The sequence below is a fragment of the Hyperoodon ampullatus genome (genome assembly GCF_949752795.1).
Source record: "Hyperoodon ampullatus genome assembly, chromosome: 10".
NCBI lineage: Eukaryota > Metazoa > Chordata > Mammalia > Artiodactyla > Ziphiidae > Hyperoodon > Hyperoodon ampullatus.
The window spans coordinates 1,113,506-1,141,149 of NC_136923.1; the positions used below are offsets into that span (position 1 = coordinate 1,113,506).

At 56.3% G+C, this 27,644-nt stretch overlaps 1 protein-coding gene across 1 annotated transcript in view; it reads left to right on the forward strand.

The window, feature by feature from the left end:
• The window catches only part of CHCHD6 (coiled-coil-helix-coiled-coil-helix domain containing 6), a 131,662-nt gene that overhangs the window by 80,206 nt on the left and 23,812 nt on the right, over positions 1-27,644 (forward strand). Inside the window, exons 5-6 of the mRNA XM_079713900.1 lie at positions 4,060-4,143; positions 26,848-26,918. Coding sequence (XP_079570026.1) covers positions 4,060-4,143; positions 26,848-26,918 — 155 coding nt within the window. The remainder of the gene's footprint in view (positions 1-4,059; positions 4,144-26,847; positions 26,919-27,644) is intronic.

Sequence of the window (27,644 nt, forward strand, 5' to 3'; positions counted from 1 at the left end):
TCTCAGGACACCCACACTGAGACACGTCGCAGCCAGACTGTCAGAGGCCACAGTCAAAGAGAGAGTCTTGAAACCAGCAGGAGAAACCACTCATCACATGCAAGGGACTCTCTGTGAGACTAGCGGCTGGCGTCTCCTCAGCAGTATTGGGGACTGGAGGGTTCCTGTCTTCCTGCAGGAAGTCTCCACGACTTCCCACGCGGTGCCCACCGTTTCCTGCTGGAGTCTCCGCCGTGGTAACCCTGGTGACTTTGAAGTCCCTCTGGGCTAACTCCGGGCCATTGTCGCATCTAGCCCTATTGAGTATTTCCTCTCTATGGTACATCTTTATTTTCTTGTGTGTGTGTGTGTGTGTGTGTGTGTGTGTGTGTTTAAATGTTTGATTGAATGCTGAACCTTTTGGGTAAACAAGATAGAACAGTGGGCACTGCAGTATGTATTTGTGCCAGGGGAGGGCTTTCCTTTGTTCTGTGAGACCCTTAGTGTGGGGGCTGGGTCCCTTGTAAGTGGCATACAGTTGGATTTCCTTTTTCTTTCTTTTACCCAAAGTGGTGATCTTTTTCCTTTAAGGCTGAGGTTATTTGGTTCGTGGTCTATATTCATTATCTGTTGCTAAATAACAAGTTACGCATTTAGTGGTTTAAAGCAGTAACCATGTATGACCTCACGGTGTCCGCGGACACCTCACGGGTCCTTGGGGCTGGGACTGGGCTTGGCTGGGCCTCTGCCCCTGGCTTCTCATGGCTGTGGTCCCATCCCAAGGCCCTCGGGCCATTGGGCTGAGGCCCCGTGCCCCAGGGGCATCTCCGGAGGGCAGCCCGCAACACCAGGGAAGCTGGCTCCATGGGTGTGGACAAGCAGGTGGGCGCCAGACCGAAAGCACGACCTTTGCCCCTGGAACTGCCCCCTCTCGCTCCAGTCATAGCTGCTCATCAGGATTTGGGTGTCACTCCAGGGCCCAAGCTCGGGGACGTGGGATCCCGGGGGACCGTCTCAAAAGCTGTGATCCCTGATTCCTTATGCTGATCCCTGGAGCCTTGCCTGGTCTTTTCTGTTCCGTCCTCTCCTCCCCTCATTCTCCTCCGGCCCCCGCCTCCTCTGCTCGGACCTCCGCCTCCTCCCCCCGCCCTCCCTGTGTGTCCCCTTCCCCCCGAGCAGCCACAGGCAGTTGGACTCCGGCCCGTGCTCTGCCCTCGAGTTTTCTGGCTCCTCTGTTGCTGTGCGTCCTTGTCCCCGTTGCAGGACCAAATCTCTCTACTGCGTCCCCATTTCCTAATTTCCCCCTAACTGCCCTCAGCGTGGGGCTTGTCTCATCCATTTGATTCCTAGTTCCTCGAAGAAATTTACATTTATAATATTTACCTACTTGGGGGCTTGCCAGTTTCAGGTTCATTTCTTCTTTTTTAATCAGAAGTTCATTTATCTTTTTGAGCACCTTAAACTTACATGTTTAAAATCCTTTATCAATTGGAAATTTGAAGGCTGGCTGAATATTTGATGATGTTAAGGAATTCATTTTTTTGGTATGCAATGCTACTGGTTCTGATTAGGAAAATAAAAGTGTTTATCTTTTAGAGAAATATATTGAAGTACGTGCAGATGAAATGACCTGCTGTAAGGAATCTGGGGGGAGGGAGGGGTGGGCTCTGTAGGTGAAACAGGATTCCCGTTAATCATTTTTTAATATTTCCTTTTGTTTAAAGTTAATTATTTAATTAATTTTAGTTTTGGCTACATCGGGTCTTAGTTGCAGTCTTGCAGGATCTTCGTTGTGGCATGTGGGATCTTTCACTCTGGTGCGTGGGCTTCTCTCTCTAGTTGTGGTGCACAGGCTCAGTAGTTGCAGCGTGCAGGCTTAGTTGCCCTGTGGCACGTGGGATCTTAGTTCCCCAACCAGGGATCGAACCCATGTCCCCTGCATTAGAAGGCAGATTCTTAACTGCTGGACCACCAGGGAAGTCCCTAGTTTATCATTTTGAAGCTTAGTGATGGCTATCTGCGTTTTTTAAAATTTTATTATAAATTTATATTTATTTCATATTATTTAATATATATTTTAATATTATAATATCCGGGCTTATTTAGTATTATTTTAGTACAGTAATACAATTTTCCATAATAAACAGTTTTAAAAAACCGTGTCACAACGTCGCATCATGTGAATTTTGTCTGGAGTGAATTCGCATCAGCTGCTGGTTTGATGGGCAGCCTTTCTAAGCTTACGCTTCCTCACCGTATTTGGGGTTTGGTTTGCAGGCTTGTTTTGAGCACAAGTTTTGGTTTGGGTCTTGTTGGCTTTGTTTCTCTCCTATTTTCTTGTCTCCCTGCCGAGCATTTTCGTGGCAGCCTACAGCTGCCCCAAGTGCCAGCCAGTCCCCGCGCCACCCAGCTGTGGCCTGGGGTTCACGGGGCTGGAGCTCTGGCCTCTGGGCTGAACCCAGCTTCTGGCAGATTGAGAACCACGGCCCGACATGGGGTCCTCAGGATTTTCAGGTTGGCTTCTTATTCTGGGGGAGCCCTGGACTCCGGGGGTGAAGCTGGCCCCACGCCCACCTCTGCCCAAGGCTGTGGCTTTGGCCTCACCTGCCTCTGTGCCCGTCTGTTCTGTTGGACATTTGCGTCTTGTTAACAAGTTCGGCCGTGTCTCCGTGGTTTTATCTGCCTTGTGTTTGGAGCAGGGTAGGTGCATCGAGCGTGCTCATCTGACAGTTCCCTTCACTTCCCCCTTCAAAGACTGTGACCCGAGAGTGGGCACGCATAATGGTGACATTTTACCTTTGTGTTGGAGACAGTATGCTTTATGCAGTGTTTTTCCCCAGAAGGCCGACTGGGAAATGTCTTAGGGAGAACGACAGTGGCTACCCTGCAAGCTGTCTGTCTGTGGTTCCCCAGCCCGTGTCCATCTGCAGTTGTCCTATTTTTCTGTCTCTTCTGCTGGGATCTAAGCTCCATGAGGACAGGAGCTCCCCGTCACCCCCAGTGCCCCAGCCCCCTTACAGGCGTGTGTGTCACGTGGCAACACCGCTAACGTCTGGCTCTGACCTGAGGGCCATCTGCCTGCTGTGCGCCAGGCAAGGGCCAGACGGTGGCCGCTCTGCAGAGTGGGCACCTCCGTCCGCCAAACCTGCGTTACCGGCACAGCCTCTGGTCCAGGTGCCAACACCGGGCGTTTGCGTTGCGTGCACTTTCTACAGCCCCTGCGCCAGGCCAGCCCCCGTTTTTCTCAGGCAGAGGCAGACCAGGGGCCCTGACTCAGGGAGGTCCCAAGGGCTCCGGGGACATGGGCCTCCCCGTGAGGAGGACATGAATTCCTGCTTCGTCTGATGCAGCATCGTTGTGCGTGGGCCTCGTGTGACCCTGGCCTTGCCGTCGGGGTTTCCTTTGACCCCTGCACAGCCCATGCGGGGAGTCATTCCGGGTTTATGTGTCGCACATGTGTGAGCTGGCGCTTGGGGTCAGGGACTTGTTGAAGGACCCCCGGCTGGTTGAGGGTGGGGAGGGGGCTGGCCCGGGTAGCCTGCTGTGACCTTGTGGGGGTCCTCGGCCGTGTGCGCCAGTGTTCTGTTTGCTCCCGTCAGGAGGCCGAGGGGCAGCTGTCCCGCGAGGCCTAGGATTCTGGGTTCCAAGGCTGCTCACCTTTCAGCTCCCTGGCCCTTGGAGACAGGTGGTTCGCTCAGGAGGAGGACATCTGGGCGTCCGTGCCGCTCAGAGCTCAGGGGGTGAGTCGGCGGCACACGTGCTCTGGGGACGGCGCAGAGCTCCTGGCCTGCGTGCCGTGAGGCTGCACAGCTTCCGTCCAGGCCCTTCTCCGCCCAGGCGCGACCCCAGCTCCGCTCGTCATGGCTCTGAGCTTCGGGCCGTCACCTGAGCCGCCCTGTTCCTGCGTTGTGACGGGGACCTAGCCATCCTGCCTGCCTTTGGAGCCCGTGGGGCGCGTGTGCACACGCTTGCCCTGGTCCGTGCTGCACGGTCCCCCCTTAACGGCGGTAGCGACGTGGCACTGCGTGGGCTTCCACTCGTAGGTCGCCGACGGCTAACTGGACTGTGCTCTCCCTGCAGGCGGGGGAGCTGGAGCGCCGAGAGGCAGCGCTGAGACGCCGCGACGCCTTATGCAAGGAGCAGCTCGGGCGCCTGGAGCGGCAGGTGAGCGGTCCGGCGGGAGGGCGGCCGGGCCCCGAGCTCCGGGCGGGCTCAGGAAGCGGGCCCCGTGCGCTGGGAAGAGGTAGTGATAGTGTGACCGTCGCGGTACAAATACACGAGCGCCTTACTGATTTTCTCCTGGGGGTCAGGGATCAGAGGGCCCGTCTCTACTTTTCTGAAGATGAGCCTTTGAAACGAACGAGTTTCAGAGGCACGTCATCTGCCCTTTTTCAAATCTGCAACAAGGAAAATTCATTTGGTAACTTTGTAACTTGCTTCCTGTTTGGGCGGCTTAGTTTGTTGATCATGAAGGAGTTTTCAAAGAGACCCTGAAAACGTGGGAGGTGATGGTTGGCAGGTTAACACGTGGCTCTTCCTATGCCTGAGACCGTGGCCAAGCCACCGAGTGCCTGCTGTCCCCGCGGGTCCTGGAGTCCCTTGTCTCGGTTTGGAGCTTTGAGGTCGGCGGTGTCTTGCAGGCTTGATGGCCGGCACGTGCACTGGAGCCTGTCCGTGGGGACGGAAGGGGGTCACCCGTTGGTGTGTGGGGGACGCCAGGCGTGTGAGGTGTGCAGCACGGAGGGTGACTCTCCTCTGGTTCTCTGCCTTACAGCCCGGGCTCTGCTTCTTTCTCACCGTCCTCCCGCTCGTCCTAGGTCAGGTGCAGACTCCTTACATAGGCAGATGGGTCCCTTCTTTTAAGTGAGGTTTGCCTGTGTGGTTGTGAGCAGTTACTAAAAGCTTCCAGAAGAGGTGTGCAGGTGCTTAAACCCTAGCATTTTGCACAACAGGAGCGGGGTCCCTGGAGGGAGGTGGGGTGGAGGGGGAGAAGGGCTGGGCAGGCCTAGTGGGCCTTCTCCGGGGACAGGTCTGTTCCTGTAATGGCTGGGACCGTGGAGACTCTCCTCCAGCTGCGGTTGCTGTTGTATTTTCATGTCAGTCCTGCCTCAGGTTTTGAATGCTCAGACTTTGACATCTTCAGCTTCTGCACCTTCCAGTCATCAAGCTCCTTTTTTTTTTTTTTTGGTTTCCTTTTATGCTTGGAAATTGATGGTGGAGAGCTGTTTGGGGCAGACTTGGAACAGCGGCTGGATCATCCTCGACCCCTCAGCAGCTGGGAGCCAGTCGGGGTGGGGAAGGTCGGGACGGGAGGTGCAGAGGCCCGTTGCCCTTTGGACGCCGTCTGGACCCGGCCATGTGATCGGCATCGACGGGCAGGAGAGCCCGCGGAGTCCAGACCAGTGTTCAGGGCCGGGGACTTCGTGACCCTTCTGTGCCCGTGACGGTTATTCCTGAGTGAGGGGAGCATTTTTTGGGGGCGCCTGTGCCTCCTGATCTTTCTGAGCAGTTGCTCCTGGTGCCCAGGCTGCCAGGCTGGAGTGAGGAGGGTTTTCCTTCTCCCGCGGAGAGAGGTGAGCTGCTGCGTTCACAGCGGCCTCGCCAGGGTCTCGGCCCAGGAAGCAAAGCTGGCGTGATGTCCGTTCAGGCGGGAGGCAGAGGGCAGCGTGCACTGGCGGTGGGGGCTGGACACCAGCTCCGCCGTCCTCTCCATGTTCTCTCCCCTGCAGACTGCAGGCCGCGCTCCAGCAGCAGCGGGTGTGTCTGAGGCAGTCTCATCTCCAGGGATGGCCTCTTCTCCAGGCCTCGCTGGGCCCAGGGCCAGGCGGGTGGGGCGGGCGGCTCTGGGGTCCAGCAGAGCTCAGCCCTGGTTCTGTCTCAGCAGCACAGCAGCCTGGGACTTGGAGCAAGTTATCCAAATTCCAGAGCCTCAGTTTCCTCATCTTTGAAATGGGAATTTCAAACCCGAGCTGCCAGCTGTCTGGGGGACGCGTGGTTGTTTGCATAAAGCAGCCCCCGGAGCGCCTGGAGGACCCACCCGTTCATCCCGCGTTAGTGTGGCTCTGTTCAGCGCCAGGCAGTGCTGCTTCCTGCCACACGGAGCCCACAGTCCAGGGTGGGAGGGGAGGGGATGCTGAGGGCTTGGACCCCGGACGAGGAACGCCTGAGACCCTCCTGTGACCAGTGGGCCTGCCAGCTCCATCAGTATGGTCTTACTTTTCCAAACTCAGCAGCTGCAAGTGGAGAGGGCACTTTTGGGGTCTAGTTTCAAAGAGTGAGGCAGGGAGAAAGGGAGGACCTTGGAAACGTGTGTTCTTCCTGGATTTCAGGCTCTTTCCCCAAGAGGTGCCCCCACTCCCCGCCATCCCAGCCTCTGCCTGTGAGCAGTTAGTGCTTCTCCTGGTTTCCGTTTTTTTCTGCTTGGGCTTGCTTTTCCTAAGGAGCGGCCGTGCCTTGATCCTGCCAGGCCTGCAGCCTTCTCAGTGCAGCACGAAGCAGCCCCGCCTGGAGTCCCTGAGCCTCTCCAGGAAAACAGGAGCTGCTTAAGGATCCAAGGAAGGGGCGTATGTTCAGGGAAGTCCACTTCACGAGAGAAGGTGGCTGCTGGTCAGGGGTGCAGGAAGAGGGCCCAGCCTCACGCTCCGGGGAAATGAGTTACAGCCCAAGGCAACCCTGTCACACACTCAGTGGAGCGGCCGCCGTGGGAAGGATGGGTACCAAGGGTGGTGGTTCCGCCTGTGCTCCCAGGGGGCCGCCTGGCCAGGCCGCCTTGGGAAGCTGTCCCCCAGGGACCCTGGAGCTGAGCAGACCTATGCCCTGAGGCCCGGCCTTTCTTAGCAAGAATGGGCTGCTTATACCTGGGCTGGTGGGACCACCGCCTCCCATAAGGTGAGACAGGAGGACCCTTGGTCCAATCCGATTCTTTTCACGTGTAGGAAAGTGGCCCTAAGGCAGCTCAGTGGTTTGAGAGTCAGCTGGTACAGTGGTGAGTGCTATGCTCTTAGACCTAGAAGGACCTGGGCCGTGTCCCTGACACTTAACACAGAAGTGGGGAAGTGGGTCAGCCTGACCCGTGTTCCATCTGTGGCCACCCTGGTTGCCGGCACTTCTGTTTCTAAGGACTCAGACGATAGAATCCTGTCGGGTGTGTGACTGGTCACCAACCTTACGATTCCCCAAATCCACCTTTTCTCCCTTTGCTAAAGTGGACATGGTCTTGTCTGATATCTTCCCATTTTCTCTGAATTCTGAGTTGCCAGAGCAACAAGAGTCTCCATCAGGGAATTCAGAGCTTGCGTGACTCGCCTGGGTGGGGACGTGAATTCATCTAGCTTGCCGATGCTGTCTGCAGCCGACCCCAGGTATCCGTGTTGGATTCACTCTTTTCCGTCTCCTGGGTGGAGGCTGGGAGTTCAGGGGCTCTTTCTCTCCGCCCTCTGCTGACTGCACACGTTCTCACCAGCGTGGGCCTGTCCTTCTGGTCCCCGTCTCTCCTAATCAAATTTTAAAGCCCTGTCTTTGTGCTCGGCATTTTCCAGCAGCTCAGCCTGCTGGGGTCTCAGCCCTCCTGGCCCTTCTCCCCAGCCCTGGCCATCTGTCCCATGGCCCCTGTGCCCTGTGGGGAGCACAGGGCAGAGGTCACCTTTGTTTCCTTCCTGGGAGATCACCTGCACAGGTGCACTGGGCTGAGGCCGGCTCTCCATCCCGGGTCTCATATCAAGATCGGTTGTGATTGTATTTCTCGGAAGAGTGTTTTTAAAGACCTTACCACTTAAGCTGTCCTCCTGCCGTGGAGGTGTCTGGTGTCCTCGCCGGCCGCTGCAGTCGGTCCCCAGCCGCTGGCACTGCTCTCACCCTGGCTTTTCAGTGCCCACGCACAGCTGCTACCTGTGCCCGGGGGGCAGGCACCTCCCAAGGCTTTGTCTACCTCCTACAGGCCCCGTGTGTGGATGTGGCTCTTCCTGCTGTGTCTCAGGGACCACGTGCAGCTTGCACACGGCCCCACGGCCTCCTAAGTGGTGGACGTGGGATGTACGTCTGGGGCTGGCTGACTTCAGAATCCTAGTCCAGGCGCCCTGTTCACGCTGGAACTTATCTTTTTTTTTTTTTTTTTTTTGCGGTATGCAGGCCTCCCACTGTTGTGGCCTCTCCCATTGCGGAGCACAGGCCCTGGACGTGCAGGCCCAGCGGCCATGGCTCATGGGCCCAGCCGCTCCGTGGCATGTGGGATCTTCCCGGACCGGGGCACGAACCCGTGTCCCCTGCATCGGCAGGCGGACTCTCAACCACTGTGCCACCAGGGAAGCCCAGGGGACTTATCTTTTTAATGGGCAGGCAGATATGCTCCAGAAAGGAAGTGGCCACGTGGCCCTGCCTATCCTGCATGCAGACCGCGTCCTCCTAGATGGTCTGATGCCACGTCCTGCACTTGGAGGTGACTGTCCAAGGAGCTGTCCCCTCAAGGCAGCCCGTGGCACTAGGTGCCCAGGTTGGTGTTACACCTGCTGTAGTAGAGGGTCTGCCTGCCCCTCGTCCTTCCCTCAGGGTCAGTGATGGTGGTCACAGTGCAGTCGAGCTGGGGGGAGCCTTAGGAAGGAGAGTGGTCACTGAGTCAGAAGGAAGCGGTCGCAGAGCCGTGTGGCAGGGACGGTGCAGTGGCCCAGCATATAGAATGGCCAGGCATGCGAGGCGGTGGCGGGTGTGAGGGCCATGTGAGGCCACCGCGGCGGCTCTGTATGCAGGGCTCACGTCTCCACATGGACCGTCTTCCTGTGAGCTCGCCCCCCAGCTGGGAAGGCCAAGGTCTTCTGGGCTCTTTCCTCGCCCTGTCTGTGTGTTTCCTACACTCCGTCCATCCCCACACTTCCCGATGGTTAAAACTGTCCCCTCCTCTGCATCCGCATCTCCGTCATCCGTCACCCACACGAGGGCATCGTCCCTGATGGCCTCCAGGCCTTGGTGGCCGTCCCTCCGTCCCATCCAGGTTTCTCGTTGCCTCGTCTGCACTGTGCTTCCTCACCCGGCCCTGAACGTCACCTGGTCGGGGCCTGCACGCCCTTCAGACTCCAGTCCACCACCTGCTGGCCCAGCCCAGTGTCCCCAGCCTCTGATGGGGGTTGGCCTCTTGCCCCAGCTTGAGCTCCAGGTCAGGAAGTGATTCTTACACATACAGCAGCAAACCTGCCAATCCAGAGCAGAGAAAGCAGGGGAGGGAAGGGTCCCCTGTGGACACACGCCCAGCACAGGTTCTGGGGCTGTGGCCTGTGTGCCTACCCACCCGAAGCCAGCCCACAGGTCCCTGCAGAGCGAAGGCCTTCCCACCTCCGTCAGCGGCAACTGGGGCCCATCGCCAGACATGGCGGACGTGGGGCTGGGCAGGCGCAGCTCCCACTGCAGGGCAGCCAGGCCGGGGCCATTCCGGACACTCGGAACCTGGGGATCATGTGGGAAGGGTGTGGAATGTAAAGATTCTGGGGCTCTTGGTGGCCTCTTACCTGGTGCCTTCTTAAATACACCAAAGTCAGTTTGGAGGGGTCTTGGCGCTCTTAGGATCTCACAATACCAGCCTCTAAACTCAAGCAGAGGGAGGTTAGGTTATTTACCCGAGTTAAATGGCTCAAGAAAGGACTTCATGTCTTACTTGAAATGCTTTGGGATGTAAAGATTCCGGCCCATCACTATCTCCACGAGGGCTGTCCGTGTGGACCCCGTGGAGCCGGGTTCCTGCCATCCTCCCAGGAGGAAGACAGGCTGTCCCATCTCTTGTTCAGAGTGTCACACTTGGCAAGTGTTGTGGACGTGCTCATGGCCTCTGTCGAGAATGCCAGGCGTCACTAAGACAAACAGATGACGTTGCGGCACCTGGTTGTTGGTTACCAGCTGGCAGCTTTGCCTAGAACAGCGGTACCTGCGGACACCTGCCCCAGGCGTCCCTGTGGCACCTGCTCCCATGGCCCACTTCCCTGTCGACGCCCAGGAACACGTGTTGTCTGGCTGAGAAGCCAATCGGAAGGCACTGCCAGTGGTCCCGAGTGGAACCCCTTCCCATCAGGTTTCCGGTATCCCCTGGACCCAGGAGCCGCGTTGCTGACCTTGTGAGTGGGGCGTTTGGGAGAGGCCTGGGGAGCTCTAGCGATAAAGCCGCAGTAGGTGCTTGGGGGAGAGATGGTGTGAAGCGCGAGTTTGGTGAGCAGCGGCTGAGCCGACCTGCTGGGACTGTGGGGCTCTGTGAGGCAGCGGGGCCCCTGCCAGCTGACATGCGGTCGTGAACGTTCCGTTTCATCAGCAGTGTTGCCGACAACACCTCTCTCCCCCTGCACACGTGACCTTGAGCACACAGGCGGCTCTGTCCAGGCTGCTCCTGATCCTCTCCTGTGCCTCCCCTTCCCCAGGGCGCCGAAGGGGCTTCCTGCGGAACAGGATTCGCTTCACAGAAATCGTCTCACTGCAAAGTCCCATTAAGGCAGCGCCTTGTTTCTTTTAGATCGCCTCTCAGATGTGTTAATGATGGAAGAAAGAATGGGAACTATGAGGAAAGTCTGGAAAAAACTGGATCCGTAAAATTTAAAGACGGAAAGCAGACAAATGACTCAACAGACGGAGGGATTGAGCAGAAAGGAGGGAGTGGGCTTAAATGGAATCAGAGAGGCATCTGAAGGGGTTTTGAAAGGGAAACACAGAGATTACGAAGATTTTAAGCTGCTGGGCTCTGAATGATTAACTGCTGACTGAGGTTCTGAGGCCAAAATCATGCCTCTGTTGAAATGAGAAGAAAAGACAAGTGTACGAATCTCCTTAGTTTTCGAAATGTACCTCAAGAAGGATAAACCAGAAACTAATGAGATTTTTCCCTACAGCTGGGAGTGGGAATGGGCTGGCAAGACAGGGAGGGTGTGGGACGTCTCTGAGTATGTTTTTTATAAATAGTTTGACTTTTGAACCATGTTAATGTTTTGCTTATTTAAAAATTAAATCGACAGAGATGGTGTTAAAAATTAATACAAGCAGAAATAAATGAACCCAGCCATCTATCAGACAGATACCGCCCCACAGAGAGGGACTTCCAGAGAGAAGACGTGTGGGCTCCCCTTTCCCTGCTCTCCCCACCAAGCACAGCTGGGAACCCTGGAATAAGTTGAGAGGCGCCACAGGCCTCTGAAAGGAAGGGCGAGGAAGAGCTGGCGAGGGGCCCTGGGATGGAGGAACAGCGCGGTGGCCCAGGTGCTCACAACCCCCTCCCAGTGACAGAAGGCAACCAGGGCCAGTGTCTTCGGCCCCAGCCTGGTGGCAGATGGCTTTGCGGTCGGCTCACAGTCCTCCAGATTGAGACGGAGCCCCCCCCCAGCCACACTGGGGGTCAGGTGAGAGCCCCTGGCATGCACCCCCAACAAGTGTTCTTCATCCCTGGGGCCAGAGACTCCCTTCTTCCCCCGAGACCCCAAATGGCTCGACAGCACACCAGGGGGATCCTGCCACAGCAGGGCTGGGGGCAGCCAGGGAGCACTGGCCTGGGAAGAGCACTTTGTCTTGTGGACCAGAGGGTCCTTGCTCCCACCCAGATCATTGGTGAGCTGCTGGCCGGTAGGGGATGTCCCACCCACAAGTGGCTGGGGCAGTGCTCCTTGTGTCCTGTAGGCAAGAGATGCCTGACAGTGGCAGGGGGACCCCTCCCCAACAAGTGGCTGGTGAGGGAGCACAGCCTGGGGAAGCCCTTCCTGCTCCTCAGGCAACCCCACAGGGTCAGCAGGAGCCCCAGTGCCTTGGAGGAACCAAGTGGACACAATAGTGCAGTAAAGGCTCTGAATCCAGATGCTGAGCAAATCCCAAAGATAAACCCAAAGAAGCCATACTTAGACTCACAATCATGAAACTTCTGAAAACTGAAGACAAAACTTGAAAGCAGTCAGAGAAAACCAATGTTAGGTATGCAGTGATGCCAATTTGATTGATGGTGGAATCTCATCTAAAATATGGAGGCCAGAGGAAGTGGCGTATTTCCTGAGTCCTGAAAGAAAAACTCTGTTAACCATGAATTCTACACCCAGCAAAACTATCCTTTAGGAATGAAGAGGAAATGAAGACGTTCTCGGATTACAGAGAGCTAAGAGAATTTGTGGCTGCCCAGTGTACCCGTAAGGAATGGCAAAGTAAGTTATTCAAACAGAAGGAAATGATAAAAGAAATAATTTGGGAATATGAACAAGAAAGAAATAACAAAGGAGAAATAAAAAATGCAGATAAATACAACAGATTATCCTTCTTCACATGAATTTTTAAAATCATATTTGATTGTTGAAACAAAAAATATAACATCGTATGATGTGAGGCAAATGCATGTACAAAAAATGCTCAAAGTAGACTTTAAAAAGTAGAGAGGCTGGAGGAACCTAAGTGGAAGTGAGGCTTGCAGACTTGACCCTGAGCGGTAGAGTGTCAGCAGCAGCAGGTTGTATATTACATGTGTGTATTGTAATGCTCAGTTCAGCCACTGAGAAAGTTAGGTGAAGCAGTGACTCAGACACACTATTAATAAATCAACATGGAATCTGATGAAATGTTTAACTGACAGGAAGACAAGAAAAGAGAAATGGAGGAGGAACAGAGGGAACAAACAGAAAACATGTAATAAGATGGAAGACTTAAGCTCTAACTGTCAGTAATCACCTTAAAGGTAAATGGTCTAAATATACCAGTGAAAAGGCTGAGATTGCCACACAAACACGCACACACATGACTCTGCTGTCTATAAGAAAATTCAAATACGGTGACATAGATGGAAAGTAAAAGGGTGAAAAAAAGGTGTGTCGGGTTTCCCTGGTGGCGCAGTGGTTGAGAGTCCGCCTGCCGTTGCAGGGGACACGGGTCTGTGTCCCGGTCCAGGAGGATCCCGCATGCCGTGGAGCGGCTAGGCCCGTGAGCCATGGCCGCTGAGCCTGCACGTCCGGAGCCTGTGCTCCGCAATGGGAGAGGCCACAACAGTGAGAGGCCCGCGTACCACAAAAAAAAAAAAAAGAAAAAAAATGTCATGTAAACATCAATCCAGAGAAACATAGGAGTGGTCATTAATATCAGATAAAGTACTTCAGAGCAAAGAAAATTACTAGACACAAAGAAGGGTGTTATATGATGATAAAAGGATCAGTCTACCAGGAAGGCATAGTAATCCTAAATGTGTATGCACCGAAGAAGAGAGTCTTAAAACATGTGAAACAAAAACTTATTGGGCAGAAAGAAACACGCAAACCTAAAATAATAGTTTGGGGACCTCAGTATCCCCTTTTCTCAGCAACTGATAGAAGTGATAGACAGAAGGTTGTCAAGGATATAAAGGGTCTAAATGACACAACCAACCAGCAGGACCTAACTGACATATAAAGGATACTCCAACAGTAACAAACTGCATATATTTTTTAAGCACCTGTGGGACCAAGATAGTCTATATCCTGGGCCCTAAAAATAACCTTAACAAATTTGAAAGAATAGAAACCAATATCAAAATATATGGGATATAGCTTAAGCAGGGTTGAATGGGAAATTTATACCAGTGAATCCCTATATTAGAAAAGAGGAAAAGTTTCAAATTAAAAGCTCAAGAAATTAGAAAAAGAACAGCAAAATAAACCCAAAGCAAGCAGAAGGAAGGAAATAATAAGAGATGAGAACAGAAAATATAATCATAATAGGAAAACACTGAAGAGAATTAATGAAACAAAATGCTGGTTCTCAGAACAATTTGATAAAATTGATAAACCTCCAGCAAGACTGACAAAGGTATAGAGAAGACACAGGTCACCCCCATCAGCAGTGAAGCAGGTTGTATCCCCACAGATTCTATGGCCACTGGGAGGGAATGAAGTAACACCACTTTATGCTCATAAATTCCACAACATAGAAGAAATGGACCAATTCTTCGAAAACCACAAACTGCTAAAACTCAGCCAAGATGAAATTGATAAACAGAATAGTCCTGTAACCACTGAAGAAATGGACTTCATTTCTTTAAGATTCCAGGAGAAGAAATCTCGAGGCCCAAATGGTATCTCTGGAGATTTCTACCAAACAGTTAAAGAAGAATTAAAACCAATTTTATGCAGTCTCGTCTAGAAACTAGAAGCTCAGGGGAAACTTCCCAACTCATTTTATGAGGCCAGTATTATTCAATACCTTGTCAGACAAGCAGTGTTACCAAACCAAAGACAAGAGAAAACTACAATGTCTCTCATGAAGTTGGACACAAAAATCCTCAACAAAATATTTGCAAACCAAATTCAGCAATGTATGAAAAGAATTATACACTATGTGTGTATACACCATGTTATGCAAAGTGGGGTTTATTCTGGGTGTGCAAGGCTGGGTCGGTGTCTGAAAATCAATGAAATCTGTTATATCAACATGGTAAGGGAAAAAAACATATGATCATACTAATTGATACAGAGAAGTATTTGACAAAAATCTACTCCCATTCATGATAAAAACTCTTGGAAAAACAGGAATAGAAGGGAACTACCTTAACTTGTTAAAAAGCATGTACCAAAACCGCCAGCTGACACCAGAGATACGGATGAGATTCTGAATGCCCCCCACCCCACCATGGCAACAAGGTGGCTGTCACCACTTTCACTTGAAGCAGGATTAGAGTTATGCCACCAGTGAGACACTAGCCTCTGCAGTAAGAGAAGAAAGAGAAATTAAAGGCTGTGAATTAGAAAGGAAGAAATAAAACTGTCCCTGGGCTTCCCTGGTGGCGCAGTGGTTGAGAGTCCGCCTGCCGATGCAGGGGATACGGGTTCGTGCCCCGGTCTGGGAAGATCCCACATGCCGCGGAGCGGCTGGGCCCGTGAGCCATGGCCGCTGAGCCTGCGCGTCCGGAGCCTGTGCTCTGCAACGGGAGTGGCCACAACAGTGAGAGGCCCGCATACCGCAAAAAAAAAAAAAAAAAAAAAAAAAAAAAAAAAAAAAAAAAACTGTCCCTGTTTGCATATGATACGATCATCTGCATAAATGACCTAAGGAATCCAAGAAAAAAGAAAAGGAAACCCTAGGACTACTAAAGGCTTTTAGCAAGGTCACCGGACACAAGACCCACACATGAAAATCAACTGCATTACAGATTGCTGTGTACTAACAACATCTGGTACTGAGATTAAAAGCACCAAAAGCAAGATCCATAAAAGGAAAAAACGTTACAATGGACCTCATCAAAATTAAAAACTTTCGTTCTGTGGAAGGCCCTGTGAGGAAGATGAAAAGAGGAGCTACAGACGGGGAAAAAAATATCTACAAACCACACACCAAGCAAAGGACTAGTGTCTAGAATATAGAAAATACTCTCACAATGCACCAGCAAAAGATAAATAAATAAAAACCAACAATCCAATTAGAAAAATCCACCAAGGGGATATACAGATGGCAAATAAGCACATGAGAAGACATTTACCATCATTAGCTATTGGATATGCAAATTAGACCTGCAGTTAGACATCGCTGCGTACCTACTGGGGTGGCTACCAGCTTATCTTGTGAAAAAGTGAGGAGTGTTCGGAGCGTGGTGAGGGCGTGTGAGTCTCTACGGGACCCAGGAGACGGCCTGCAAGAGGCCCCCCGAGCCGAGTTGGGACACCCTGTCTGCGCGACACAGTAGTGATGACAGAAATGGATTATAACACGTTGGATTTTAAAAAGAGAATCTAAGTCCAAACTGACATAAAAATATACAGGAACAAAAGGAGGAGAGGAGAGGAAAACTGTGTTTACGAAGGAACAACAACTAATAAATGTGGAGACAATGATAGACAGTCACCCATTTGCCACTGTTGGAATAATAATCAATTCAGGCAAAAACCATGACTGTTGGGAAGTAGGGTAATTATGCTCTTACAGCATCACTCTTCAGGCCACGTGGTTGTTGTCGAGGGAAAGGGTGTGGTTGCAGGTCTACTACGTTCCTACACAGCAAATCACCTCGAAATTCAGAGGCATCAAGCAGCTGTTGGTTAGGGTCATGGGCTCTGAGAGTCGGGGGCTCAGACAGGACACAGGAACAGCTCAGCTCTGTTTCCTGACGTCAGGGGCCTTGCCGGGGCCCTATGGTGGCCGGGGGCTGGAACCATCTGGAACCTTCTCCCCACCAGCCCTGGCAGTTGATGTGGCTGTGCTGGGGCTTCACTGGACCGTTGGCCGAATCATTTACGTGTCCCTTCCGGCTGGGCTGTTCCAGGCTTCCTCCCAGAGGGCGAGGCACCAGTGTGCCAGGTGTTGACGTTCCCACCTCCAGAGCCACGTGGTGTCACTTTGAAGCAGCCACAGAGTTCCACCAGGGTCAGGGGAGGAGTGTCCCGTGACCTCATACACTGACGTGGCGATGGGGGGCGTGGCTGCAGCCCCTCGGGAAAGTAGAGCAGCCTAGCGGCCACCCCCTAACTCCTCATCTCAACAGTGGGACACACTGAGGGACGGCTGCCTCACCTCTGCCGTTTCTCCGCCAGGAATTTGTTTTTGTTTTTGTTTTTGTTTTTGTTTGCGGTACGCGGGCCTCTCACTGTTGTGGCCTCTCCCGCTACGGAGCACAGGCTCCGGATGCGCAGGCTCAGCGGCCATGGCTCACGGGCCCAGCCGCTCCGCGGCATGTGGGATCTTCCCGGACCGGGGCACGAACCCGTGTCCCCTGCATCGGCAGGCAGACTCTCAACCACTTCGCCATCAGGGAAGCCCTCTGCCAGGAATTTTAACCTGAATCTAATCATGACAAAACAAGTGTTCGAACTGAGGGACATTCTCTGAAATAACTGTCCTGGCTTCGTGAAACATATCAGTGTCCTGAAAGGCCAAGGGAGGGTGGGAGCAGGTTAGACTGAGGGGCGGGCCGGGCCATGTCAGCCAGGCACGACCTGTGACGCTCTACTGCGTCCCGGACTGGGGGGGTTTCCTGGGGCAGTTGGAAACAGTCAGATACAGATTATATATTAGAAAATTATCCTGTTGATGTGAAGGGTCCCGACTGTGGTAGTTGTTTACCGTTTACTCAGAATATCAGAATTAATTTGCTCTTGGGAGATGCAGCTGAAGTGTTCGGGGGCAAAGGGTCATGATGACTAAAATACCGGTAACTCAAGTGGCTTCAGCCAGAAGGAGCGTGTGAGTGGGTGGATGGGCAGAGCCCCAGTGCGTGGTGAGTCCAGGTGACGCGCACCTGCTGGCTGTCACACTCTCCTCCAAGGTGCGAGATCTGAACGCAGGGCTGGAATAAGCCTGCGCCACACGCTCCCCCTGAGCAGCAGAAATAAGGTTTCCAGGCGGATGGAAGGAAACAAAAGGCTGTGAAAGGAAGAAGGGGAAGAAAAGGCAGCTGCAGGGCTGCTCTGTGCAGGAGGGTCGAGGTTCCTTCAGGCGCAAAACTTCACCCCTTCAGCAGAGCGGCCTGGGCGGGATCAGTGGGCGGGGAGGAGTGGCCGTGTGGCATCTTCCAGAAGGGCGGCCCTGGGGGAAGCAGAGGGCCTCAGGCTGGACCGGAGGGCCCTGGGCGTGGCCCCGGAGGCCGGGCATCAGTGCTGAGTCGGAGAAGGAGGGCAGTGGGGCCTGCCCTGGGCTCCATGTCCCCCTGCTCCCCCCACGGTGCCTGCGGGTGGCGGGAAGGGGCCTGACCTGGCTGGGCCACCCCAGCCCGAGGCTTCGGGTTGGTGGGGGTATAAGAGCCGCCCCTGCAGCCTGCCAGCCGCTGGCCTGGGGCCGTTCTACCCTCTGCGCCCGGAGCTCATGCCGGGAGCTGCCGGCCCCCAGGGCTGTGGCTGGTGGACTCAGCTCCCTGGGAGAACAGAGCGCCTGGGGGTCCAGGTCCTGGAGCCCCCCATCAGCTGCCGCCGCCTTGGGGTCCTACAGCCTTGGGGTCCCGCTGCCGTGAACACTGACCCCCCCGCTTGCTCCCGATCCGTGGTTCCAGAAGCCGGTAGGTTAATTTCCTCAGCAGCTCACTTGTGGTAATAATAGTGGTCACGACAGCTCCCGTTCCTTCAGCACTGACCGCTGCCCCCGACGGTGACATGTCAGGAATCGTCTCCCCCGGTGGTTGTGAGGGGGTGTCACTCCCCGCCACGCAGCAGCAAATGTCCCCAGTAATCGTGCCGGGCTCTGTCCCTCCTCGTGCAGACGGCCCCCTGACCCCCGAGGGCGGCTGCCACGTGCTGCTCAGGCCAGAGGACGATCTTTTTAAATGCACCTTACTTATTTCTGGTGTGTTTATTCGTTTATTCTTGGTCTTCTTCCACTCCTCTGAGCACAGCCCAGCACCACCCGACTCCAAGCCTGTTTCATTTAGGAGCTCGTGCTTATGAGCTGTCTCTGCAGCCCATAAGCCGTTGGGCTCTATTTGCGGGTATGAGAATAGGACCTTTTTAAAAATACCCTTTTGGGTTTCCCTGGTGGCGCAGTGGTTGAGAGTCCGCCTGCCGATGCAGGGGACACGGGTTTGTGCCCCGATCCGGGAGGATCCCACATGCCGCGAAGCGGCTGGGCCCGTGAGCCATGGCCGCTGAGCCTGCACGTCCGGAGCCTGTGCTCCGCAACGGGAGAGGCCACAACAGTGAGAGGCCCGCATACCGCAAAAAAAATAAATAAATAAAATAAAAAATAAAAAATACCCTTTTGCAGCCCCCAAACTTTAGGCTTCCGTGAGAACCTGTGCAGATTTCTTTGGTGCTGTGACATTTCCTGTTTGCGTTTGCACAGCCGGGAGAGCAAACACATACCGGTGGTTCAGGTGTGTGTTCGTTCATGTCTCAGCTCATCAAGGTATTCGTTCTGTAGAAGGACCAAAACCCTCATTTGCATCTGTTTGTCTGTTTGTTTCAAGCGCCTGGACTAATCCTTACATGGAGGAGGCTCTGGGCAGACACGCCTGGTGGGTCCAGCTCCCAGCCTCAGACTCTGTCTGCAGAACAAACAGCGTGAGCTGTGTAACAGCACTTGGGGAGTGGCGTGCAGTGGGTGCTCATCACAGGCGAGTTCCCTCTCCTGTAGGTGAAGTCAAAAAGAAAAGAAATCTTTTCCCAGAGTCTCTTAGAACCTTTAGTAAACACTTAGCAAGAACCTTTACGGTACTTCAATTGAGTTAATTAGTCATTTTTGCAATAAAGGAGAGAATTATTTTTAACTTAGGTAATTTGTACCTCATATACATTGAGCTATATTATCCCCGCAAAGCCTGCTGTCTACCAACATTTTGAAACTGTTCTAAAATTAGAAGTTGGAATCAGAGGAGGTGACAACCATGAAGAAAAGTCACCTGTGTTTAGGAGAAGCAAGAGGAGGTCTGGCGTTTCCGCAGGACAGACAACGGGGCTGAACGTGTTTCCAATTATTTTGGAAGCCAAGGGGGCCCGTGAGACGGGGGCGCGGAGGTTGCCAGACTTCTCCTTTTCCTCTTCCTTTTTTTCAGCCCTCTTTCCTCCTTTGATTTTCTTTGAAAACTTCTCAAACCACAAAATATCAAACAGCTAGGAAACTTAATACAAAGGACCACATTTTAGTGTCCCACTGTAGTTTCTAATTTTGAAATAAAAGTCAGATTTCCCAGAGGATGGAGCTCTTTGTGGAGCAGGGGCCACAGGCAGAGGCACAGGCTGGTCAGCGACAAAGCAGGCTTAACCTCAGGGTTTCTGGGACCTGGAGCAGCGTTTCCCACCTTGGGTGCCCAGGGAACCCCCGGATCTTCCTTAAACACCGACGCTGGGGCCCCACCCCAGACCACCCAGCAGCCTACGGGCTGGGCTCAGGCAGCCCCGTGGCTCCAGGGTTGAGGGCCACAGCGAGCTGCCCACGGGTTCGAGGCCTCGGGGACGGGTGAGGACAGCGGGAGCCACGGAGGGTGGGGCGCCGCCAAGGGCACCGGGATTTTAGGAAACGGCTGTGGTGCCCGTGGGGGCCTGCTTCTGTGCACCTGCGCCCCCAGGTGTCCCAGGCACTCAGGTCCCCCGGGAGCTCGTGCTCGGTGGCGCCGGTGAGGCCTGGAGTGGTCCGCCCGTGCCGGACGAGCCGGCAGTGCTGCTGCTGCAGGTCCCCGACCTTCCCCGGATGGGCTGGGCCACGTGGGCTGCACACCCGACTGGCCAGAGGGCGGGGAGGCTTTCAGCTTTCTGGGGTGGGGCTGGGGGACGAGGTTCTGGGAAGCAGGGCGTCCAGCCTGTAACTGAGACCGTGACTCTGGGGCCCTTTGCTCGGGGTCAGGTCACCAGTAAGTCACAAAAGTGGAGTTAAAATTCATGTCCCTTCATTTTTAAAATTCCTTTTTATTTTCTATTGTGCTCTGCATTTTGTTTTCACACTCTTTAGATATTCATGTAGCCAAACATGTTTCTGGAAGTGTAAAAATCAGCTACCCAGCGCACAAGGCCTGGCTGGCTGCCTTGTGAGGGCAGTGCTGCCCTCCCGGCGGCCGTGTTCTGGCCCCTTCCTCTGCGCTCTCCGCAGCCATCCCCCTCCCCCAGCCCCCCAAGGAGCTGACCCTGGTCCTGAGTGCCCCGACTCTGAGGGTGCAGTCAGTGGTCCCTCCAGAATGGAAATCAGACCGCGTTGTCCCCTGACCAACCCCCGGCTTCGTGCCAGCCCTGAAGCAGGCCCTGTGTGATGTGGCCAGGCCCTGGCCCAGCCATCAGCTGACCGACTTCCAGCCACACTCCTCCTGCTTTGCCAAGAGCGCGCCGCGGTGGTCGCAGCCCAAGCCTCGCCCGCATCTCGTTTCCCTCTTCATGTCCTTCAGGTCTCCACCCACGCTGTCCGCGGAGCGGCCTTCCTGGCTGTGTGTTACCCCTACCCCGCCGTGTCTTTTTGGCACTGGTTCCTGGGTAGAACTGTTGTTTTTCTGGAACCTGGCTGCTAGCTCTGCGAAGGCCAGGGCTGCACCTCTCTCGTTTACTGCTGTAAACCGTAGGCACTCATAAATGAGGGGAAGAGACAGAGGAGCCCTGGCCTGCTGGTCACTGCCTCCTCGGAGCCCCAAAGATGGCCCATCGCCGCCCGAGGGCCCCGGGGCCCGGCGGGGGTGGGCGAAGGCAGAGGCGCCCTGGTCCTGGGGAAACACTCCTGTCTGTGCCTGGCTGCAGCCTCCGACGTCTCTGGGGTCGAGAAGCGGCCCTCTGCCCACGGCAGGAGCTCAGGCTGGGAAACAGGCCTGGTGGGGGGCAGCTGTCCTGGATTTTCAAGAATTACAAGCTGTGGGGAAGGTTCACCTGAGGTTGGAGCCTAAGTTCGTTGTGGGGTCTCCTGGGCCTAGGGGCGGACACAGCAAGTGGGTTGGGTCAGCCAGGCCTGGAGTGTGACCGGGTGCAGAGGTACCTGGGTGAGAGCTGAGGGTCGCAGGATGTGATGGGCGGGGCTGGAAGCAGTGCCTGGAGGGAGGGCAAAGCAGGGGACCAGGAAGTGAGGACAGGAGGGTGTGGAGGAGTGGAGGGTAAAGGCGGGGTCAGTGGGGTCAGAGGGCAGGTGTGCCACGTGGGGCCTTCCGGGGGGGGTGGGGGGGAGGGTGCCTCACAGGTGGGACATGCTCAGGGTCAGAGGGGGGTCTCAGGCGGGACTGTCCTGGGGATGCTTGAGGATCCTAGGTAAGGCCCTCCTGGAGGGTGGGAAGCCCTGGGTGTGGCCCTGAGGAAGGTGGCCGTGGATGCGTTTGGATGGTGTGCCTGGGGATGAGGAGACTGTGGAGGGAAGGCACCCCGGGGTTGACAGGGTCTCAGTGGACATCCATGAGGGCAGGCAGTGGGGGCAAGATTGGTCCTTACCCATCCTGGGTAAGTGCCGGAGCACGTCTGGAAAGGGGTGTCTGCTCCACTGCGAGCAGAGTAGGGCATAGCCGGCCAGCGTCACTTGGTCATGTTTAGCAATAACAGTGGCTGAGGGGGAAGGGTAAGCTGTGACAAAGCGAGAGAGAGGCATGGACATATATACACTACCAAACGTAAGGTAGATAGATAGTGGGAAGCGGCCGCATAGCACACGGAGATCAGCTCGGTGCTTTGTGACCGCCTGGAGGGGTGGGATAGGGAGGGTGGGAGGGAGGGAGACGCAAGAGGGAAGGGATGTCGGAACAGATGTGTATGTATGACTGATTCACTTTGTTATAAAGCAGAAACTAATAATAAAACAAACAAACAAACAAACAAACCAGTGGCTGAAAGGGCAGCGCAAGGGGGTCGGGGGAAGGAGCAGAGTGGAGGGAGGGGTGGGGTCCAGGTGGGGTCTGGCGACTGGGGAAGGGCCGGCACCAACGCGTGGGACGGGCAAAGATGCTGCACTGGCTTCACGAATAGCCAGCTGTTCAGTCCCGCAACAAAACGGAATTTCTGTCCGTTCACCTACTGTGTCACTGACTGCACGCCCAACAGTTTTTTGTTTTTGTGTTTGTTTTTTGCGGTACGCAGGCCTCTCACTGTTGTGGCCTCTCCCGTTGCGGAGCACAGGCTCCGGACGCGCAGGCTCAGCGGCCGTGGCTCACGGGCCCAGCCGCTCCGCGGCATGTGGAATCCTCCCGGACCAGGGCACAAACCCGTGTCCCCTGCATCGGCAGGCGGAGTCTCAACCACTGCGCCACCAGGGAAGCCCGACCCAACAGTTTTAAAAGTTTTATGTTGACTATTTGAACTTTTTACAAAACACTTTTGTCTTTTCTTCTTTCTGTTTCTTATTATTTTCAAGTCAGAGATTCTCCAAATGCCGTTGCGTTCCTGTGGGCTTGGAGGGCCTTTGGTAGTCAGGCTGGTGAGTTTTCCGTATCCCTGGTGACTGGCTGGACGTGTTGAAGCACCACAGGGTCTGGGGTCTCCCATCCTCACTCAGCTCCCTGCAGATTCTGGTGCTTCCTTGAGCCCCGGCCCCGACAGCTGCACTGATTTTGCTGGAACTCTCCCAGCTCTGGGCCTTCAGGTTCCTCTAGGCACAACCGCGTGTCTGCTCTGAGTCCAGTCTGCGTGGCCCCCGGTATGTTGGATCCCTTGCTGGCGGCATGCACGTACGGGAGGCTGATGGACCGGCTCTGGGGCCTGCCTCTCTCCCTCGAGGTTCTGGCCCCTGGGTGGGATCGTCTGCCTCTGACCATCGGTCTGCGCCCGGCAGAGGGATAGACGTTCCTACCGGAAGCATAGCTCTGGGTGTGAAGGGCCAGTCTGTTGACTGGTCCCAGCCACGGCGCCTGGCCTGGGGGTCCACTTGAACTCCGTGGGCCCTGTGTCCCTGGTTGATGGTTCAGAGCTCACGGCCGCAGAGCAGAACCAGTGACTGTCTCTCTTACACTCTCCCGAAGTGTTTGCTGAAATGCTCTCACCTGGGTGAGGGGTCCAAGCTCGTGATCCTCACGTGGCCCCTGCGGTCTCTCTGGGCCTGGCCCCCAGCCTGCTCTTTGTCCCCGCCCGGTGGGGCTGCGTCCACGGAGCGGCAGCTCAGAGACTTCACTGACCAGACAGATGCCGCATCCAATCACGCTTTTGATCCGCCCTAGCGGATCTGCCTCTGCCCCCCTTTTTCAGCCGCTCCTGGTGGGGCCACGCTGTGCCGGCACCGCCGGCAGCTCTGGGGATAGGTCAGGCAAAGGGGTTGAAAACCCCTCCCTTGGTGGAGCTCGCCTCCTCCAGGAGATGCCCCTCTCTTTCCCTTGGCTGACGTGCATTTGGGTGTTAAGTTTTTAAGACATTTTTTGTTTCCTCTGTGCCAGGCCCCACCAGCTCTAAGCGTTTTATATGTGCCATCTCAGCGGCATTGGTAGCAATTCCCACGACACTGTATGGAGCACGCTCTGGGACCGTCCTCATTTCACGCAGAAGCCAGGGAGCCAGACGCCCCCCGCGGCCTGCACCCACCCTCACGGCCCGGCGGCCTCTCACCGTTCCTGGGGCTCCCCTCCAGGCCGGCAGACCGAGCTCTGCCATAGGGGCCCCCCGTCCTGGCTGCAGTGGGGACGGACAGCCCCCCTCAGTCCCCAGCCTCCCCCCTCCCTCTCTTTTGATCTCCAGAATCCAGCCCCTTGGAGAAATCAGACAGTATGAAATATGAAAACTGCTCGGGAAGTAATTGGAGAAACACTGTGACTCCTGAAGCCTGTTGAGATAAGGCTCGCACCTTCTCGCTCACGTTATTTAATTTTTATTGGCAGGCTTAATTAATCGAGATCGGGTCTTCTGGTTTCAGACTCGCTCGCAGCAGCTGGAGGGGGAGGAGGGGCCCTGAAATCGTGGGGTCTGAATCTAGGGGAGGAGAGATCAGCGGTCGGGGGGAGCAGGGGGCAGCGGGGCTGCGGGGGTCGCTGTGTCATCCACGCGGCCGCCCCACCACTCAGCACAGCCTGAAGAGTGGAGCCTTGCTCGGCCCCACTGCCTGCGGCTGGGCTGCCGTGGGACCTTCAGCGCTCAGCAGGGTCTTGGTAGGGGGGCCCCCGGTCCTTCCAGAAGCCCCTTGGTGGAGTCTGCAAGGGCCCTGCTCTCGCTGGCTGAGGCCTCAGAGTGCACGGCTTCCAGCGGCCCCATGAAGCTGGGTGGACACGGAGCTGCTCCCTCAGGGCACGTGCGGGGGGCATTGGGGGGCAGGGGGTCACTGGCGGTGCCTGTCCTGCTCAGGAAGGTTAGATGGGCAGAGGGCGTGGCAGGGGACGGTCCTCTGAGTCATCGAGGCTGTAGAGGAAGCTGCACTGGGGTTATCACCACTTCTTGGCCCGCGGGCACTTCCTGCGACTAGCCTCACCGACCACAGGTTCAAGCTGAGGTCGCAGTCAGTGCAGCCACTGATGCAGGTCTCCCCAGCCGGGCGGTGCATGGAGGTGCAGGGTCCCAGCGTCTGTGGGCCCATCTGGGCTGCGGGTGCTCCCCTGGAAAGGGATGGTGCCCGGCTGCTCTCCCAGGAGGGCAGGCCTGAGCCGCGAGGCTGTCTGTGGGAGGGGATGGGTGGCTGGGGGCTTGTGGCTTCAGAAGAAGCAGTGGTGGCGTGTGGGTGGTACGGTCGTCCCGTGAGCCCGCCCCTCTCGACGCCCCGTGGGGAGGGCTGCCCGCCTGACGGCTAGGAGACAGGGCTCGAGGGAGGAAGTGACCCAAAGGGCAGACGCCGTGTGCAGAGAGAGTTAAAATATGGACATCCCAGGAGAGCGTCTGCTCAGCGGAGAGGGCCTGACCTGATTCACCTGTGTCCTTACTCCCTCCCCAGGGTCAGCGTTGGTTGACCGTCCACTGGTTGAGGTGGAGTTGGAGTCTCTTGGCTGGAGCATCAGGGCTGGACGGCTGGGCATCAGCACGTCCCTTTGGAGGGGGGCAGCCGGGCTGGGTGGGGAGAGCCCCCGTTTATCTCATGCCTGTTGTGCGCTGGGTGTTCGCAGCTCCCATTGACCGTCAGAGGGGCCTCGGCTGTCTCCCTGGTCCAGGGGTGGGGAACGTGCCAGGGAGCGGCGGGGCGGCCTCAGTCTGCAGCTGGGGGTGGCGGCCCGGCAGCGGGCTCGGCCCAGCACGGCCCAGAGCAGAACCCCTGCCCTTTGTGGGCTCAGCTGCGCCTCGGAACACTGTTCCGCATCCCTCCCAGTTGGCCCTTCCCAGGGGCCCTGGTACCAGGATAGGGCTGCCGGCCTGGTTCTGCCCCCCACCCCGGGTACAGACTCCGCCTTCGATGCCCTGCAGGTGCTTCGGGGACGTGCTCCCCGCGCCTGCCTTGGTTACCTTCCCTGCAGGTGGATGATGGGGCCCGTGGGGTATGGTGCTTGACCCGCACGGCTCTGATCTGGGCACCTGTCACCTCTTCACTAGTGGTTCGTTCCTTTTGGGCCAGGCTCCCTGTGTACTCCGTGGGGCTGGAGTGGGAGAGCCGGGCTTGGAGGCCGACGGGCCGTGGGGTCTCCGTTTCCGCGGGTCCCTTCACCTGCCTCACTGGCTGCTTGCAGGGCCTGACTGACCGGCCCCCGCGGGAGCCCTGAAGCCAGAAGCCTGCGTTTGCCCATCTGTGGTGGGAAGGGGCTACCTCAGGCTTGCACGGGCCCAGCAGCTCCACAGGGCATCTTTTTGGGGCGTCTGATGCCAGCCCCGTGTTGGGCTTCCTCTGGGTGGTTTCCTTCTCGAGCCTGCGTCCTTGGAGATGTTGGGTCCACCCGTGAGCCTCACGGGGTTTGGCCAGGAGCTGGTGTTGGGGGCCAGCTGTGTTTACGTTGGTCTCCTCTGGAGACGTGGCATGTGGGGTGCTGGGCCTGGGTGGCCTGAAGCCACTTGCCTTGGGGCACAAAGAAGTGGAGTGACTCACCGGAAGGATGCTGCAGTGGCCCCAGGCTCCAGCCCAGCTCTGCCCTGCTGCCGTCCCCACACTGCTGACCCTGTGCACACATGGGGTGACCTCGGAAGGAGGGCAGCATGTGCCTCTGGGACTGCCTGGCAGTGCTGGTGAGTGCGGGGGTCCTGGGCTGTGGTCCCGGCACCGCTGCCTGCTGTGTGGCTTCGGGCAAGTTGCTTCACACCTCTGGGCAGCAGAGTCCACGTAAAGATGGGGTTGGACCAGACGAAGGCACGGCAAACTTCTTCTTTAAGATAGTGACTGTCATAGGCTGTGTGGGCCTCGCTGTCTCTGTGGACACTGTCGTAGCCCAGGAGCCGCCACAGCCGTGCGGTCACAAATCGTGGGCATGGCCGTGTGCCCATAAAACTTTATTTACACGGTGGGGCAGGCCGGGCCGGGCCTCGCTCGTGGCGGGGGTGTGACCCCTGAGCCAGGGGCTCCATGTGTCCTGGCGGCCGCGGCTGGTCCATGACCTCCCTGCGATCCTGGTCAGGAAGTCGGCGCATGTGGACTCAGCACGGCTGCGGGTGGGGCTGCGGCCGGAGAGAAGCTTCCGTCTGGTAACCGGTCGGGTCCGTTTTCTCGTTGCAGAATCTCGAGACGTACAGACTGTCTTCACAGCAGTTCCACAAGGCAGCCTCGAAGATGGAGGGGGCGATCAAGTAAGAGCTTCCTCCTCCTGAACTCCACCTGCGTTTGTAAAGTCTCCCTGCCCCGAGGCCGGATTGCAAGCTTCTCGAGGGGCTCAGATCCCCGCGCCTGGGGTCGGGGCAGAGCCAGCCACTCGAGAACCAGGTCCTGCGTGTCCTGTGAGCTGGGCCGGGCACTGCGCTCAGGCCCCTGAGGGAGTCAAGAAGGGCTGCTGCTGGCCGCCCCGCCCCTGGGCGGGTTCCGGAGTGTCCTGGCCCTGAGCCTCGAGCCTCTGCGTGACACTCGGTCAGGGGGCTGTCTTGCCTCTGGAAGGACAGGGTCGGGTGGCACAGGGCTGAGCACCAGTGTTCTGTCTGCCTGTCCCGCTCCTGCGCTGGGGGCCTGGGAGCCGAGTGTCAGGAACAGGGGTGCGGCAGCCTGTCCGCTGCAGATGCGCCTGTTGCTTCGGGTGCAGGTCCAGGAAGGTCTGCAGGGGCCCCGTGGGGAAGGGAGAGCCGGTCCCTTGTGTGCAGGTGTCCCTGGGGACCCGTCGACCTTCATCAATCAGCTGGGGCCCCCATGCCTGCCCCTCCCTCTCCCAGGCCCGGTGCAGGGGGACCAGCTTGGATCTGCCACCTTGAGGTGACGGCGTACGGAGGTTTGGGGGACCAGGGGTGAGAGGCCGCTGCTGAAAGCCGTGGGGGTGCCCGGAGGGGGCACATCCCGTCCAGACCTGGCGCCGCAGGGACCCCCGAAGC